General features: G+C 39.2%; 1 protein-coding gene across 2 annotated transcripts in view; it reads right to left on the bottom strand.

Moving 5' to 3' along the window:
• Positions 1-18,482, bottom strand: part of TRIM44 (tripartite motif containing 44) — an 89,170-nt gene that overhangs the window by 33,777 nt on the left and 36,911 nt on the right. Inside the window, exons 3-5 of one of the 2 annotated variants that reach the window (XR_004323152.1) lie at positions 16,210-16,449; positions 9,465-9,484; positions 1,277-1,376 (exon numbers count right to left, since the gene is read on the bottom strand). Coding sequence is in view for 1 of the 2 variants with exons in the window: in XM_006195037.3 (XP_006195099.3) it covers positions 9,465-9,484; positions 16,210-16,449 (260 nt within the window). In the remaining variant the exon portion in view is untranslated. The remainder of the gene's footprint in view (positions 1-1,276; positions 1,377-9,464; positions 9,485-16,209; positions 16,450-18,482) is intronic. The other variant, XM_006195037.3, reaches the window with a different exon arrangement.

Below are 18,482 nucleotides of genomic sequence, written 5' to 3'. Positions count from 1 at the left end.
ACACTGTGGAAGTTTGGTGAAAACAGATCATTAGAGCAATTCTGGACAGTTACTTTGCATTGTGTAATGTCACCAAGTCCCGCCTCCTCCAAGACTTAGCCTGCCCTAAGCCAACAGAACAAGTTAGGAAGAAATCATGACTCACACTTAATTCACCTGTCAGAGCTCAGGACATAGGGCTAATCTGTGAACCGTGAGTCTAACAGATCTCAAAAGCGTAATAGGATATTCTCCAATATTGCTCATTCAGTAATTTTTATTTTGTAGCTTGCCTTATTCTACTAGAAAAAATATTATTTTCCTTTTTATTGTAAACTGTTCATATCTACTTAAGTCTGATTTTATTCTGGACTGGGACCATGACTTTCCTATAGAGTAGTGTAGGTTTTATTTTATAAATACAAATCAATAGGATGATAGGATTCAGTACACTGACTGACTAGCTCTGTGACCCTGGGCAAGGTACTGAACGTACCTAAGTCTGATATGAGAATAATAATAATACTAGCATTATCCTTCTCGACTGTTGTAAGGATTAAATGAGACAGATAAACCATGTGGAATGCTTAGCGTACTTTCAGTATTACCATCTCTGAGCGGTTGACAGGCTAAGAGCTATGATGATCAAGTATCTGAACAAGTTCATCACCTCTGTAAGTCCTCTTTTTATTTTCTTTCTAATAAGCCACTCTCCCACCATTCCATGCACAGAAGTAGAAACTCACCACGGGTATGCTTTGTGGGTCCTGTTTTATCCCCAAGCGTGAATCCTCCCTGCAGAGTTTAGACAGCATTTCTGGATTGCTTCTGGCTGGGTGATGTCATTTAGGGTAGTCATTTATCTGGCCCCCTGCACTTCTTTTCATAGCCTATGTAACTAACATTACTCTTTCCTCATTTGGTTCCTTAAAGAGTCTCAGTTTGCTGGGGACTCGACCCTTCACTTTAGTTTATCAAAAATTCCTAACCAGAGGGGATAAGTGTTGAATTTTAGGGGCATGCTGGGCTGGAGCATCTGTGCCTGGCCTTTCTATCTATGCAGCTTGCTGGTAATTGCTAAGTTTTCCCTCCTGAAACAATTATCCCCCCATTTCTCTCCCCACCTCCACCCCAGCCCCTAGTTAATTATCAGTTCTGGAATTAAACTGCTTGCCTCTCCTGCCGTTGTCATGACAACAGTTGGCCTGCACCTGCCACTGGGTGAACAGTGGCTCTTTGAGAAGAGGCGATGGCAGTTGCCGGCTCCACGAAAGCCAGGGAGTAAACTAATGTTTACCTGTCTGGGGAGAGAAGTTCCTGTTCATTTCACCTTAGGCATCTTCCTGGCAAGCTCCACCTCAACTTCCGTCTCATACAAGCTGCTTGCTGGCATTCAACTAAGAAAATCAAAAAAATTTTTCTGATAAAAATGCCAAATCCCTGTTGGCTTGTCTTAATTCCATCCATTACCTTTACGTATTCCCAGACAAGATACTGGAAGATGTGAATCCTCCAGCTCCTGAGAAAGGGAGTATAGTGTGGTGGTTGAAAGCACAGAGTGTCAAGCCTGACAGGTCTGGGTTCTAATCTGCGTTGAGTCATTTTCTAACTGTGTGACCATGGCTTAATCACTCAACCTGCTGTAATTTCAATTTCCTTATCTGTAAAAAGAAGATTAGAATAACTATATTTCATAGTCTTTTTTAAAGCTTTGAAATAATATATGTAGGTCAAACTCCTATTTAATGTTCAACATATAAGCAGGTTATCACTATTACAGCTGTCTAGTTGTTAATTCTGTACAATGCTGAAAGTCAGGGCAAACTGGGCAGTTTGGTCAGTTTTAACTGGTCCTCGTCTGAGTGACAGTACCTGTGCAGGTAGGGAAAAAAACAGCACACTGCCTAACAGCATCTAGACCAAGATGTATCTAGCAGCCAAGGGGGTGAGAAATGCTTCTCTGCCTGCCTTCTCTGTAATTCTGTCAGCTCCTCCCTCTCTGTACTGTTCTTCTCATGTTCAATCTCACTTTACTTTAAATAGAATTGATAGAACCACAGGGGAAGAAGACATGTGCTCACCAAGGAAACAAAATGCTTTTCTGTTTTACAACCACAATGCAACCTACAGGGAACAATTGGTAGTGGTGCTAAGGAGTAGGGGGAATGAGGTGTTTATATAAGAAAGTGTTTTTCTTCCCTAAAACTGCCGTGTGTGGAAAAGAAGTATTTCTTTTATGAACCAACAACCACTGACAGTTAGGTCCGGGGTCCAAACAAGAGAGGCACATGAATAACCAGTCCTTGGTGAAGACCTCACCATTTAGGGTACCCTAGCTTTATCTCAGCCTTTGGCCACCTTTCTTAACGATCTGAAGTAACCTCCCTGCGGTTCTAATTTTGAAGAAACCAGCACTCACTGACTCTAAAGTTCATACCATCTTGAAAAGAAAAAAGAAAAAGAAAAAAGAAAAAGAAAAAAGAAAAAACCAAACCAAACACACACACACACACACACACACACACACACACACACACACACACACACGAGCTTCTGCTCCCAGCATCTGTTACAGATACCTGCTGTTGGTTTCTGGGTAAATGGGTGAATGCAGTTCAGCCACATAGAGCTTACAAAAAAAGGAAAGATCCTTGGAAGCTACTGGGAAAATGGAATTATTGACCCCTTGCCTGCCTCTCACTGAGAGGAAGTGAGAAGATGCTAGAGTTCAGTAGATTTCTCCTAAAATGAAAAAGACATCACTAACAGCAATTTTGCTGTGGCTGCCACAGGTAAGGGGTACATAACCAATGACATCACATTGAGTTTTTCTAAAAGACAGACTGGAGTTCTGTGACTTCCTAAATCTATTATGCTTAGTGCCAGTCCAAAATGGCCAAGAAGACAAACAAGGCAGAAGAGAAGTAGGTGCCAACCAGACTCTTCAGCACCGGATCTAACTCAGGGACAAATGTGACATCAATTTAATTCTTTGACTAGCTTCTAAAAAATATCTATAGCCTTAAATCTACTTGGAGAACACTGGTGCTTTGTATTCCTTCTCCATTAATTTAGAAGAAACTAGATATCTACTTTTCAAACTTGATTTTAAGTTAAAAGCAGGCAGAAGCTGTCAAAACAAGGGTATAAATAAGATATAAATCAAACGAAACAATTTCCTTTGGCAACTACTTTATCTCAGTTGCTTGTTCTTCTGTCGCAAAGAAACCCAAAAGGAGAATACTTTTAATGCTTCATAAAATATTCATCCTTTAAGATTAATAAGATGTGCTGCCTGATGGGGAAACTGAGGCATTGAGAAAGCAAACAATTCACCCATAACAACTCAGGAGATGTAACAACATTCAGAAGTCTGTTCCTTTCTTCTATGGGTAGGACAATGTTGTAGCCAAGAGGGAAAGTCTAACAGGAAATGGTACAAACCTTCTGGTACCTCAAATGGCATACACAGCCCTGTACAAGGTAGACTCACCACCCTTCAGTCTCATCTCCTGCCAGTCCAGTCATGCACTTACTCACCATTCCCCATACTGCACATGCATTTTCATTCTTCTGAGCCTTTAGACATGCTGGTCTCTGTGCTTGCATGGCCTTCCTACCCTTTCCATCTAGAAAAGCCTAACCCTACCCATCCTTCAAGGTCCAGCACAAATGCTATCTTTTCTGATTCTCTATTCTGAGTTAGTTGTACCCTTCTCTACATTCAACATATTTATTATAGACAATATTATAGTGTAGTGGTTAAAAGTCCCCATTCTCAAGTCAGACTACTTGAGTTTGAATGCCGGCTCTACCACTTTTTAGCTGTGTGACCTTGTTCGTGTATGTATAACCTCTCTGCAACTCAGTTTTCTCATCTCTGATGAGAAATGAAGATAATGTATTAACCACTTATTTAGGACTGTTGTGAGAAGTAAATAATATATGTAAATATTTTAAATCCTTCCTGGCACGCAGCTGGCATTCAATAAATGCTTCTTTATAACAATTTATAATTATAATAAATATTGCACTTAAACGTGAAATTAAAATTGTTTACTTAGTTCTCTCTGTCAACCTAGACTTTGGGATTTTTAAATTTAGGGACAAAGTCTTTATCATCTTCATATCTCTGAGGCCTAGTATGGGGCCTGGCAACGCATTAGAGAGCTGAAAATGTTTGGGAACAGATGAATGAAAGAATTCCTCTTTTAATTTTTCCTGCTAAAGAGATTAGGAAACAGAGCTCCTAGAAGTGAATGTTACCCTGATAAGCTCTGAGGTCAAAGATACAAACAAGGTAAGCCTGCCAAGCAACATAACTACATACTGGATGGTAAACAAACGTTGATCAGTGTAAAACCACACCATGCAAAGTGACATCCAGGTCCCTTCATATTGGGCCTTTTTTTCTTAGCATTATGAATCTAGAAAAGGGAGGAAGATATATGCTAGAATATGGGCTGCTCCTAGCCAGCATTTCCAAATGTGAGGCAGATGGAATAAGCTAGAGGTTCCTGCTGAATTTTCCAGCTGTGAATGGATTCTCTATAGACCAATATGCACAAAATAACATAAAGTTGCAACTCTCACAGGTAAATATCTGAAAATCAACTACTTTAGAAAGAAGGCTTGCTTTTACTATAGATAGGCAATACAGTGCATAGCATGGCTTCATCCTTAATCTGGGTGAGTAGAGGATAAACAGTCCACATCAGCAGGGGAAAACAAAGTCAGCTCAGGCTCCATAAGAGGAAAACATGACAGTTAAGAAATTCTGCACTGAAGGTCAACTTATATGCTAGAATCCCACTTCCTGATAGTTCTACTCCATGTCACAAGTATCAGCCATTTTCTTTGGCTTCCAGCTAGGTCTTCTGAAATGAAGATAATGTAAAAACCAAACCATAAACTTGCAATCAGAGGACAAAAGAAACCTAAGTGTATCACTGACTTAGTATCCCTCTTATCTCTACAAACTAAGTCATCAGGAAGAGAAATGCCATATCTAAGAACAAATGGTTATTATTTGGGGGGGGGTAGTACCTAGTATACAGCCCCAAGAAAATTTTTAAAGAAACAAAATTGAGAAGAGTAGGAAAAAAATCTACCAAATTACAGAATCTATAAACAGATTCTTTTCATTCCACATTTAATGTAAGTTGTACTCCTCCACACAACTGTATCTCAAAAAAACTGAGTGGGAAGTGGGGGAAAGAAAAGCTAGTATTTACAGGCAAATAAAAACAGACTACAAAGAGGCAAAGAGGTTAAATGACTTGCCCAAGGTCACACAGTCATCCCAGGCCGACCAAGAATAGGAGGTAGGTCTGCCGACTCTCCCTGAGCGCCTACTCCTTCAGAACTCAACTGCCTGTTTGATCACAGCATCGGCATGGGTCAGATTCACACTGATCTCAGCAGGAGCTTTTTGCCTGAATAAGAGCCAGCTCTGAAGATGAAAAATTCTACAGAAGTCCTAAGTATGGCTGTTACTACTAAAAAGCCATTTTCCTCTTAGTTTAAACAAAATCACAGAAAATTTCAATAGCAAATCAAAATTTAATATTGATCTCGCTCCTTTCTCCTCTGAGCACAAGAGTTTAAGGGCCCTTCACTCTCTGGCTTCCTCCCACTATACAACAGCTTTCAAGGCAGCAGACCCCACTGCCACCCCTCTTCCTTGAATATATATTACTTCTCAGCAGGCTCCAGCAGGAGTAGGGAAGGAGCCAATCCGTGAAGGAGCAAACACAAGATCTACCATAATAGCATACAGAAGTCAGAAAATTGCTGCCAAAGGTGTAAATTGCTTTTTTTTTTTTTGCTTCGAAAAAAATCACTCTGAGCTTCAAAGACACCCTCTTAAAAGATGACTCTACAGTGGTTAATATCCATGTTCTACATATTAAGATTTAGTTCCTCCGCCCTCTAAGAATCCTCGTCATCTGTATGACTGTATCATGGATTTAAAGAGTAAACTCCTGGGTGGAGGGGTGATAGGCAGCTAATTCTGCAGGGTCAAAGGAAGGCTTGGTTGCCAGCTCCCCAGGGAGTCTAAAAGCCACCCCTTTTGCTGCTAACCCTCAGATGACATTATGTGAAAATGAGATGAAGAAATATCCCCTTAGAATGACAGAGGCTAAGGAGAGGAGAAGTAGCTTGTAGAAAAGAGACACCACAGCATTTCAGTGTGAGAGCAAGAAGAACTCTGAGGTTAGAGGAACAAGACCAAAGTGATCCTCTGAGGTGTGTGCATGAATCCTCCTGCCTTTCATTCCAGGGCATGGAGACAAGTGCACTGGCCGCGTGGAGACAGTCCGAATGGTGGCTGAGGACATGAGCTCTGAAGCCAGACTAGATGCAAGCCCCAGCTCTGCTACCACCAGCTGTGTGATGGAGGACAAGTTAATCCTGCTGAGCATTCGTTTCCTCATTTTACAGGTTGGATAATACTGCATCATAAGGTTTACATGAGGGTTAAATGAGAGTATATATAAAACACTGTACACAGTAAACCTTCAATAAATGGTAGCTATGATTATCATTGTTGTAAATTAGCAGGATAACTACACATTAAAATTCAGAACAAGGAAGAGACACAACCAAAAGCACAAATAGTTGGCCACCTCATGTCAAACAGCTTGGAAAGTCAAAACTGAATGAAAAAAGAAGCAGGGAGACTAGCTGGTAGGAATGGAGGAGAACACAGATCTATTACAGACAAACATGTTTCAAAAGGATAGGAATTTTCCTTTGTTCCTACCACCATGGAGGGTGGTTGGAATCCAATTCTCCCTGGACTTCTGTGCAGATAGTGTGGAAAGAACGCTCGCGAAGGAGACACAGGTTTGAAAATCCAAGTAGATCTGGTATACAGGGTCTCCAGAATCATTCCTCTTCCATGCCCTGTGCAGGCAGACCCATGCTTCTGTCTCTCTCCCTTACATGTCAAATGCTCATTTAACACTGTCAGCAATACAGAAGCCTTTGGAACAAACGCTGGCCTACTCAGATGGTAAAGTGTATATCATAAATGAGAGAAATTTCAGATCAAAGGCAATCTGCCCCGAAGTGTTAACTGAAATAAACTGAGCCAAGTGGTAGTTCAACACAAACTGAATGGAACCAGTAAGTATGAATTTAAAGGGTAAAAGGAAAATTTGACTCATCTTTCCTCTTTCTGCCAGATTGGAGCATGCTTTTCAAGTGCTCATTGTACCAAAAAAGGGTTCTCTCAAGTTCCAGTCCAACAGAATCCTTACTGACATCCATGGCAGCCTGGCTCTAGGAAGACAGCTTGACATCTTGGTTGCTAGTAAAGAAACTCCATGCTTTACCACTGTCTTGTCAAAATGACATGAAGGAATCTGCAATTCAACTCTAAAGTCAGTACCTCACACTGAATAGTATCTTTGAAGGGAGTTCATCTCTTCGTAAGGTCCCTGTATTCTTCTAATCAACCTGACTCTGGCATGTGGCCACAGAGACAAGATGAACGCATCTATCCTAGCCAGGATCTCCCAAGACAGAAATGCCATTTCTATCCTGTGGAGTTTGCACATTACACCTGTGCTAAGGGGTTTTTCTTTTATTGGTCTTATTTGAAATCTCTTTCTGGGGAATAAAAGGTCTAGGGCTCTGTTTGGTCTGGATTTTAAGAAGCCAGAGCTAGTTTTGAAAAGTAGAAGAGGTGGAGTGCCAAGGAAATAATTCAGAGAGCTCAAATACCTTAAGGAGGCCTGTAAGGCGCTAAATGATCTGGACTCTGCTTTCTTTCCTCCACTCTTCTCTTGCCTGGAGCTATTACACAAGCTGCTCCCTCTACCTAGAACAGCCCTATCCCTGCCCCTGCTTTGCCTGCCTTCTCACCCTTCAGACCTTCATTTATACATAACCTTTCCGGTAAGCCTCCTCTTATCTTCCAAGACCGACTTAGGAGCTCTCCCTAAAGCAGACTAAACTTCACTTAATCATAGCACATCCCCCAAAGTATAAGTACCCAGTTAATTGCTTATCTCTCCTACTAGACTTAGCATCCACAAGGGTAGGGACCATATCTGTCTTAGTTATCATTATATACCCCGTGCATAGCACAGAGCCTGACACACAGGAGGGTCATGAGAAAGGAAGGGAGGGAGGGAGAGAGGAAAGAAATGAACCACAACACAGAGGGGGCCTGAGAATGGCTGGAATATGGAGTTTGAAGGGACTCCCTGAAGCTCTGTAGGTTTAAAGTAGGGCACCTGTAGCTTTAGCCACAAATGACAAGGAATTAGATTTAGGCTGAGAACCACAGTTCCCAAGGGAGGGAAGCAGCAGGCGATGCAGATGTGGAACAACGCTTGGCACTAAGAAAGGGGCTCAGGATGTGGGGAGAGAGAAAGGAAGAAAGAACCATATTTGTTGATTTGTAAATAAAACTAAACAACGGCTGAATCCTGGCTCAAGTAAGGTAACTTTAGGACAATTTGTTAAGCATCTTTCAATGAGAAACTTGAATTAGGTAAGTGATTTTCAAGCTGAGTTCTGAGGAACCCCAGGTTTCTGCAGCAGTCCCTCAGGTCTGTTGAAAGGAAGTGAGAAATTTCACCAGTAGATGTAGCCCCCGACTTTAACCAGAAAAAAAATGTTCTGTATACACTGGAGTTCTACTTAAAGTCCATTTGAAAGAAGGACGTTTCTAGCAAAACTGAAGTTTGAATAGCAGTGGCCTGGAAGACCTTTCTGGTACCTCCCAGTCTACACAGTCCTGTATCCTAAGTGACAGGGAACCCATCCAGACATACATTTTACTTGGTACAAATGCCCCTCAACTGTGTTTATGGCATAGCTATAGCATTTCCTAGGGCCTGTTCTCACTGCCTGAGCAGAATGATAGCAAGTTAAGTAAACCAAAGTCCAGATTCACTGTAAGACAGGGGCAATAATAATAAAATGTACTTTTAAATTTCATACAGTGATACAGAAGCAAAAAGGAACACTTTTTTTTTCTAAACAAAATTTTGTATACCTATGACCTTGGATTCACTGCATAGGTGTCTTGAATCAGATACAAACATGTTATAGGTCAGAAATAAAGAATATTGGATGTAGAGTCCATTAAAAAAAGCAATCCAATTCCAATCAAAAAAGAACAATGCAAAAGTTTATCTAGTCAGTCCGCCTGATACCTAATCACCATTCAAATATAGTGCCTACTCTTCTTAACAAGATATTCTGAATGTGCTAAAGAATAAAGCAAAGTTGCTGTCATTACATACTTTAAAGCCTACCTTTATCTGAAGGTTACAGACAGGAAATGGCATAGATAGGGAGGGTGATGAGAATCTTACAAAATAAGATCTTCAAAGCCCTGGCTTAAGATGGAGAACCCTTTTCTGTGCTGTTCCTTGGCTGTCCATATTTCACGGGGCATTAAAAGGCCACAAATGTCACTCTACCTCAATTCTGAGAACAGACAAGCAACAATAATGTGATCTTACCTGGGTCCTTCCTCGTCACCCTGAAAGAAACAGAAAGAAACAGCATTAGAAATTGGGATCAGTGGAGACTGATTTACAGTTCCTTCTCTTCTCTTCTCTCCTAACCTGAAAGCAAGGCTTGCGCATTTATTGCTACAGAGACAAACCGGTAGACATCTAAGGGCTAAGACAAGGGCTAATATAATCCTACGTTCAAACTGCCCAGCAGAGATGAACTAATAATTTGCCCTTGCAAGCAGAGACGTGAATGCATAGACCTAGGAGGCCTAAATAATAGCCTTGCCTTTTTATTTGTATGGCTGGCAGTATTCAGTTCTGAGCAAACTGAGAGCCCAAAATAGCAGCAGGTCTTAGGCAAAAGCTGACCAGCTCCAAAAGCATCAAGCTGTTTCCCTCAAAGACTCATTTCTGACTTGGCCTAGCATTTTTTTCTCCAAATATGAACACAGAAACTCTAATATAGAGCACACTATGGTGCAAAAGGATCTGAACTGGGACTCAGGAAATTGGAATTCTAGTCCAAGCTCTGTTATGTATTAGCTAGGTGCCCTTGAGCAAGCTAATTAATCTGGACCTTGGTCTTCTTTGTAAAAGGGTAGTTCTGGCATTTGATGAGCCACATCATTCTTCAGCCAAACAATGGCTTTTGTCTTCTTCTAATTCACTCTTCACCAAAACAATGTGTGAAGGTGATTTTTGCAGGCACTGTATTCTCTGAACCTAACTCTACCAGTGATCACAGCAGATTTATTCGAGCCTCTTTTTGTGACCAAACAAGATTTTTCAAATACTCAAGCGTTCTCCAAGGGACCTCACTCATCCTTTTAGTGACAGAGTATCTTTTACATCCTCCTCTTAGTCATTTAGGATTGGTCTCAGTAAAGACTATATCTCCTAGTTGCAGATAACTTCCTAGAGAATTTATTTGATTGATGAACTGATTGATGGATTGATCCTATAGGTATAAAGGAGAATGAGCTCTGGAGTCAGATACCCTGCGTTTAAATCTTGACTTCATCACTTACTTGCTTTGTTACACTGGGCAAATTATTTTGCCTCTCTTAACTTCAATTTTCTAATTTGTAAAATAGGGGTAAAAATTGTCCCTGTAACACAGGATACGTGTGGGGATTAAGTGAAATAATATGTATAAATGTCAAGCACAGTGTCTAAGATACAGAATGTATTTAATAAAGGTTATTATCAATATCATTAACAATTCAGTATGATTCATTAAGAAGCTATTATGTGTAGGTACTAAGGGTAAAAGAGAAATAACCCATAATGATCTAACCTTCTAGGAGCTCCCATTCAGGAGCAGGAGAAACAGACAGAAACAGATAGAAAATGAATTATGACTAAATGTCTTAACGGCTCTACCCAAGACACAAACAGAATGCTTTGAAAGTCAGAAGGGAAGTGATAAACACTGCCTCTCCTGGAGAAAGTGACATTTATGTTGCCACTTGAGGGATAAGCAAGATTCTCCCAGGCCGACAACAGAAGATAAAATGGGGATGTGTATGTATGTGTCTTGGGCAGGACATGTCGGGTGGCAATGGTGTGGGATCGAGGGGCTGGGAATGCAACCAGAGGTAAAGGGAGGCTGTAGGGCCCAAGCCTATGAAAGACAACTGCTGCCCAAAAAGTGATTTAAAATAGATTATATACACTGGAGGCTGGACAAAAAGAGCATTCTTAGCAGATTTCAGAATCTGCAGTATTGGTAAGGGCACTAATCATCCGCACTCTAATGAGAGAGAAGTGGGGCAAGTGGAGGAAGGAGGGTATAGGGATGGTGGAAGCTTCCTCTGCATTTTGTTTGACTGGCATGTCTTATGGGAACTATAATCTGGAAAGCAAAAATTAATATAATTTAAATTTAATATGAGTTATATAACTATCAATGACATAATTAAACCTCAACACAATTTTTCAATTATCTTTGGGTGTTAAAACACAATTATCTAGGAGCACTGTATGGAAAAAATATTTCAAACTGAATGGCAATGAAAACACATGACCAAAGTTCATCATGACTCAACTCAAAGTTGTATGACTCAACTAAAGCAGTGACTAGAGGGAGATGCATAGCTCTAAAAATTTACATAAAAGTAGTAAAATCCATGACTTATGAAGCTAGGAAAAAGAACAAGGTAAACTCCATGGAAAGCAAAGAGTAAAATTTGCAAATACAAAAGTTAGTTCTTTAAAAAGACAAACAAAATTAATAAAATACTAGTTAGACTGATCAAGGAAAAGGGGAAATTCACCAATTATCAATATCAGAAATGAAAAATGGGTTATCACTCTAGAGGCTACAGACACCTAGGAAAATAAGAAAATATTGTGAGTAACTTTATACTTAAAAACTAAAACAACTTACATGAAAATGACAAACTCCTTTAAAATTAAAACTAATATAAAATTTTAACATTCTCAAAATAAGACGAAAAAATCTGAATAGCTCTATGTTAAATTGAATTGGTTATCAAAAACCTTCTCATTAAGGAACTCCAGAACAGGTGGTTTTGCTGGTAAATTCTACAAAATATTTAAGGAAGAAATACACCAATCTTACATAAACTCCTCCAAAAAATAGATGAGGAGGAAATATTTCTCAGCTAGTTTTCTGAGGCCAGCATAATTCTAATACCAAAGCCTAACAATTACATAAAAATATAAATTTACAAATAAATATCCCTCATTGAACACAGCCGTGAAAATCTTTACTGAAATATTAATGAATAGAATCCAGATAATAATAATGACCACCTGGGAGTTCATCGCAGGAAAACAACACTGATTCAATCATATAAAATCAACTGAAGTAATCAACCACATAACAGCATAGTGTAGAAATCTACACAATCTTTTCAATAGCTATAGAAGAGACCTCTTACATGTACCACAGTCATTCAAATTATTGTTCCCCATATCCAATGTGTCATTTCTCTCTGGCAACTCTGACTTCAAGACTTTTTCTTTGTCCTTAGTTTTTAGAGGTTTGATTTTAAAGTCTCAGTATGGCTCTCTAGGTTTATTCTCACTTGGGTTCATTCAGCTCCTTAAATCTGTAGGTTCATGTCTTTCAACCAAATATCAGAAGTTTTGAGTCATTACTTCCTGAATTTTTTTAGCCTTACATTCCTTTTCCTCCCCTTACTGGACACAGGCGACATGTATGTTAGATCTTTCTTTATTGTCCCTGAGACTCAATTCAATTACTTCTCCATCTTTTTTCTAGGTTGTTCAGATCAGATATGTATTGATCTGTCTTCAAAATTCACTAATTCTTTCCTTTGTCATTTCCAACAGTTGAATTATTTTTCAATTCTTTTTTCTTGGTTGTTCAGACTGGATCAGTATTCACTGATTCTGTCCTCTGCTATTTTCAATTTGCCACTGAGTGAGTCTAGTGAATTTTTCATGTCAGTCAATTGTATTTTTCAGTTCTAACATTTCATTTGGTCCTTCTTTATATTTTCTACTTCTTTGCTGAGATTTTTTTATTTCTTATTTGTTTCCAGAGTGTTTGTTATTGCTCAATGAAACATTTTTATTAGTGGCTTTAAAATCCTTGTCTGATAATTCCAAAATCTGTGTCATCCTGGTGTTGGCATCTACTGATTTTCTTTCTCATTAGAGTTGAGATTTCACTGGTTCTTGGTATAAAGAGTAGCTTTGGCCTATATCCTGGACATCATAAGATCTGATTCTCATTAAATCTATTCTAGCAGGTAGTCAACCTGTTTGGGTCCAGTCCTAGATCACTTTTGTGTCTTGCGGTTCAAATGTCAATTTAGTTTATAAAACTTCTGCAGTGTTATTCTTTCTGGTCGCCCCCTCAGATGAAAGTATTCCATTCTATAGTCTCCATGGTGCTAGCTCAGGAGGAAGAGGGGTACCACCTCATCACTACAAAGCAAGAGGGGAAGGTAAGATTCCACCCACTGACTCAGCTGGGGTGGGGCCCTGCCTAGTTACTGCAGAGGTGGGAAGGAGGTGTTAAAGCTCCACCTACAGTCCCCACAGAGGAGGGATACTATTCTCTACCTATTACTGCAAGGGAGGGGTAAAAGCAGAGTTCCACCTTTAGGCTCCAGGGGAGGTGGGCACCACTCACTATTGAGGGGGGGCAGGGGAAGAGGCAGAAGTTAGACTTTTACCTAAAGGTTCCATGGAAGAAGAATGACAGCTCTTACTACAGGCAAGGCTATAAAATAAATTTTCACCCCACTGGCTCACTACTGCGGTATCAATTGGGGCTGGGAATGGGAGCAGCTTTATTCATGGTGTTGGCCACCAGATAGGCAGGTATGGTTAAATTTGTCGGTGCTCATTACTGTTCCCAGCTTGTAGGGCACCAGGCCAGGATGTAAAGGAAGCAAGAAACTGCCCTATCCTTCCAGGGAACTCATTGCTGTGTGGTTCCTCATAGCCCAAGGTCCTTGGACATGGTCAGTCTGCCATCTTTTCTCTGCTTTTAAGAGTCTTCTGGTAGGTGACTTAGTATTTTGTCCAGGAATTTTTGCTGCGATTAGTGGATCTTGTTCAGAACCAGAAGGTGCAATTCGTTTTTAAATACATCAAAGATAAGATGCATTGAGGAGCAGAAGGTTAGAAAAACAGCTATGTATATAAAATGAATAGAGTACAGTAAAATGTTAATGGCAGAATTTTGGTGGAGGTATATGTGTATAATTTGTAAAATCCTTTCAACTCTGCTATGTATTTGAAAATTTTCATAATAAAACATTGGGGGGATCTTTTGGTCAAATTAAAAATGCAGGTGATTTAAAAAAATCTATACCTTGTAAAAAGAAGAAAAGAATTCCTCTGTTGAGTGAAAGACAGGTACTAGAAATCTGCTCTAATCAATAAATTACCAGATTAGCTGGAACAAGAGAGAGGCCATGAGACAGTAACTACTCTGTGTAAAAGCTCTAGCCAGCTGAAAGCTACTTCTCATTTTTCATAGCTTATTTTGTCCATTGCCTAGTCCTCAGGCCTTGTCATCTTTGCATTCCTAAGAGTAATTCCATCAGAGTTAACAAGCATAGTGCACTTGAGCTGCTGAAGTACTTAAAGGGCAGTTAATGTTGGGTAGGGACTAAATTCATTATCTGAAATGAAAATAAAAGAGAGGGAGATCTCTCTTAAAATTAAATTTTTGTTTTTGAAAGAACAACCTAATCAATCCACAGAATACATGTGGGAGTTGCAATGTGAAGGGATCTGGGGACAGAGATACGGCAATGATCCTCTGAGTTAACTCTGGTTGAACTTTTTGTTAATTAAGGCACAAGGTGACCACCTGCGCACTGTGAAAGGTCTTAGGAATGCAAAGGTGTCTAGGACACCGATTCTCCTCATTCCTCTCACAGATACAAACAGAAGGTTTGGCATTCAGCATACAGTAGGGCAAAAGCACAGGCATGAGAAAAGGATGGACTGAATCCTGGTTCTCTTTTCTGCTAACTAGATGACACAGGTCAGTGTTTGCCGTCCTAGGCATCTCAACAGCCCATCTGTAAGATGGAGACAAAGAATGCTGAAATAAGGATTAAATGAAATGATAAATATAAAGTGCTCTCTTACCTATCTAGAAACATATTTAGGCACACACTTTCTTAATCCTGGGCAGGATGAAATGAAAAGAACAAGAGCTGTTCCATTCTTTTCACACGCTGATAAAAATTAATCCAGAACCCCAGATGAGTGAAGATGACTGTCCAGTGGTCTCTTACATTTCCTGTCAGGACGGCACAGACACTGCCTGCCTCCTGGACCATAGCTTGACCCTTCTGCTGGCTGGTTCAGTCTGTGGCTAGGCTCTCATGGCCAAGGCAAAACTGTTAGTTAAGGCTGAACTCACTGAGTCAGCAGCTGTCCTGGAAAGTTCACAGGACTCTCCTAGGTTTTCTTCTAGAAGGGCCTACCCTAAACCTATCTGGCATAATCTTGACCAGAATTTTCAACATAATGGTAGGAAACCTGATGAACAGTAGCCTCTCCTCAGTGGCTGAAATATAAAAATATTATATGTATTTTTAAATGGCCACCTTAATTTTTTTTCTTAGAAATAGATTCTGAATGTTTGAGTATGTTGTTCAGCAAAATGTCTAAGACCCTTTCATTCCTGTTACAAAATAACAATGAGTGTAGTGACTAAAATATGTACAGTGATTCAATATTTATCTTGTCTTTCATTCACACTTTTTTGATCCTTACAATGCCCTAGCCCACATGCTCCTCTTAATCCAACAATTATGCCTCCAATTTACAGTTAGCTCCATATAAAAACCAGCCTGAGGCACCGTTTCACTATTCACAGAATCAGTCAAAAATCTTTTATTTTGGTCTGCTTTATGCTCCACTTCCTGACATTCTCATGCAGCCCAGTTCTCATCCCTTTGATGACTTTATCTATAGGTTCATTTCACAATTTGGGATCTGTCAATTGTCTTCTTCTCTGGCTCCGAATTTCTGGCTTCCCCCAGTAACTGTAAACAGTATTTGCCATGGTGTACATATTTTGCCAGGCCTAGTTGCTGAGCACAGGCCCTAGCAGCTAATACTTCCATACTGGTTTACACACTGGTCTAAACACGTATGCCCTATCTAAGCTTTCAATCCGTTCATGTTTAGAAACCAAAATAGGGAATTTCCAGAGTTGACAAACATGGCAATCAGTGTCTTCCTGTTTCTCCTGCTACTAATCATTATAGGCATTTTCTTTTACCTCTGCCTTTGGCTCAGCTGATTCATTGGAGGTATCAAGTTGTTCCTTGGCTTGGGCCATCTGAGTCATCAACCTATCCATATGGGATTGGATGTCTGCCAGTATCTCAGTCACATGAGCCGTGGCCATTGCTTCCTGGATATCCACTAGATGAAGGGCTTTCTGCTCCTCATCAGCAATCACTTTTTGAACTTTCTTAAACTCCTGCTGTATAAACACCTTCATCTGGTCCCGGGTTACCTGGAGAACACAGACAAGAATAAGTTGAACACAAAAAGAAATGGAAAGGTAGAGCTGTTACTATAAGTGCTAGGCAGCCCTGACCAAAATACAAACAACCATGGGTCCTATCTGATCTTGAAGTTCTGGAAATATCCTCTGAATATTGTTCCTAATTTTTTTTATATATTTCTTGCTAATCTTTTTGCCTTTTTCACTCTTTAGTAAATCCTTATCCTTCCTTTTTTCTTTTTCTTTTGTTTATTTTTATACCAGTAATACATGATTACTTTTTAAAAATTTAATAGCTGAGTATCTGTCATAAAAAATGAAATTCCTTTTCTTTCTCCATCCCAATACCATTTTTCTCCTCAGAAGGTAATTACTATTAATAGTTTGATACATGTCCTTCCAGTCATTGTTCTATTTTAATTATATACATATGTAGGCATACCTTGGAGACACCGTGGGTTCTGTTCTAGATCACCATAATAAAGTATCATAATAAAGAGAGTCATACGAGTTTTTTGGTTTCCCAGTGCATACAAAGGTTATGTGTACACTGTACTGCAGTCTATGAAATATGCAACAGCATTATGTCTAAAAAAACAATGTACATACCTTAATTAAAAATACTTCATTGCTAAAAAATGCTAACCATCACCTGAGCCTTAAGCAAGTCATAATCTTTCTGTAATGGAAACATCAAGATCACTGATCACAGATCAACATAATATATGTGCTGCCAAAGTGAGCATGATAACAAATATAATAATAATGAAAAAATTTGAAAAATATTGTGAGAATTACAAAATGTGACACAGAGAACCGAAGTGTTGGAAAAATAGCACTGCTTAACAGAGTTGCCACAAACCTTCAATTTGTAAAAAACACAGTATCTGTGAAGTGCAATAAAACAAGGTATACCTGTATGTATGTAGACAATTATGTTGTTTTTATGTAAATAGATCATGGTGAACATATGGTTGTGTCTTGCTTTTCTACTAAAAAAATGTTAGTATCTACAAATCAATTTCATTCTCGTATTATTTTTAACATTTGTATGATATGGATATATACAGATATGTACCTTTATACAGAGAGATAAAAGGATAAATGCATCTGTTAAATATTTCTCTTCTTAATGGAAACACAAGATATTTCTAAATTTTTGCTTTCATAAACAATACAGCAATGAACATCATGGCCATACCTCTTAATATTTGCATATGAATTTCTTTAGAGACCTCTGGAGTCACTGAGTCAATTTATATATATTCTAAAAGTACTGATTAACACTGCAAAACGGCCCTCCAAAAAAGATGCACCATTTACGTTCCCACAACAATGTGTGAAAGTAAGCCTTTTCCGACACCTTCACCAATCTTGGATAATATCAAGCCTTTAAATGTTTATTCTCTGATGGGTGAAAATATATTGTTTTATCTTGCAATAACTGTGTAGACTACATAAAATATGACTCTCGGCTGTATTTGGCTAGGGCATAAAGCAAGTAAAGTAATGAACTACCCACATAAGAACCTCTAAACTCTCCATTTTGCCAGTAACTACACTTCTTGATGTTTCCTCACAATCATGTTTATTTTATGAGCATTTTTAAACAGCTATGCATGTTGGGTAGCTGAGGTAGGGAACAGGGAAAAGGAAGAACAGTAGACAAAAGGAGAAAAGCCAGTAGAGAATTTTAGAGCTGAAAGAGAAAGCAATTGTCTTTTAAGTGAACACCTTTCTTTTACAGATAAGGAAAGAGCCTTAGCTGCAAACTCGTAGGAGACAGAGTTCTCCAATCTTCTTGCTCCCAGTTTATGGCTCTGTACACTTTAATAGTCTGTCAGAAGGTTAAGTCAAACTGGGAAAACTTAAAAAAGAAGACTGAGAAAGACTATAGGAGAGGGGAAGATAAGGCCATTTTTATTAGCCTCTTAAAAATTGAAAGAGGCTTGATACTTTCAGTAGCTTTTGTAACACTGCCATAAAAACGTCAATGCAAAATAAGGCCTGTATGACATTTTCACACATCAAGTGACTAAGTG

This window comes from Camelus ferus, chromosome 10 (genome assembly GCF_009834535.1).
Source record: "Camelus ferus isolate YT-003-E chromosome 10, BCGSAC_Cfer_1.0, whole genome shotgun sequence".
In the NCBI taxonomy this organism is placed as follows: domain Eukaryota; kingdom Metazoa; phylum Chordata; class Mammalia; order Artiodactyla; family Camelidae; genus Camelus; species Camelus ferus.
The sequence above is the reverse complement of the archived record's forward strand: the minus strand, read 5'-3'. Positions and strand labels throughout refer to the sequence as shown.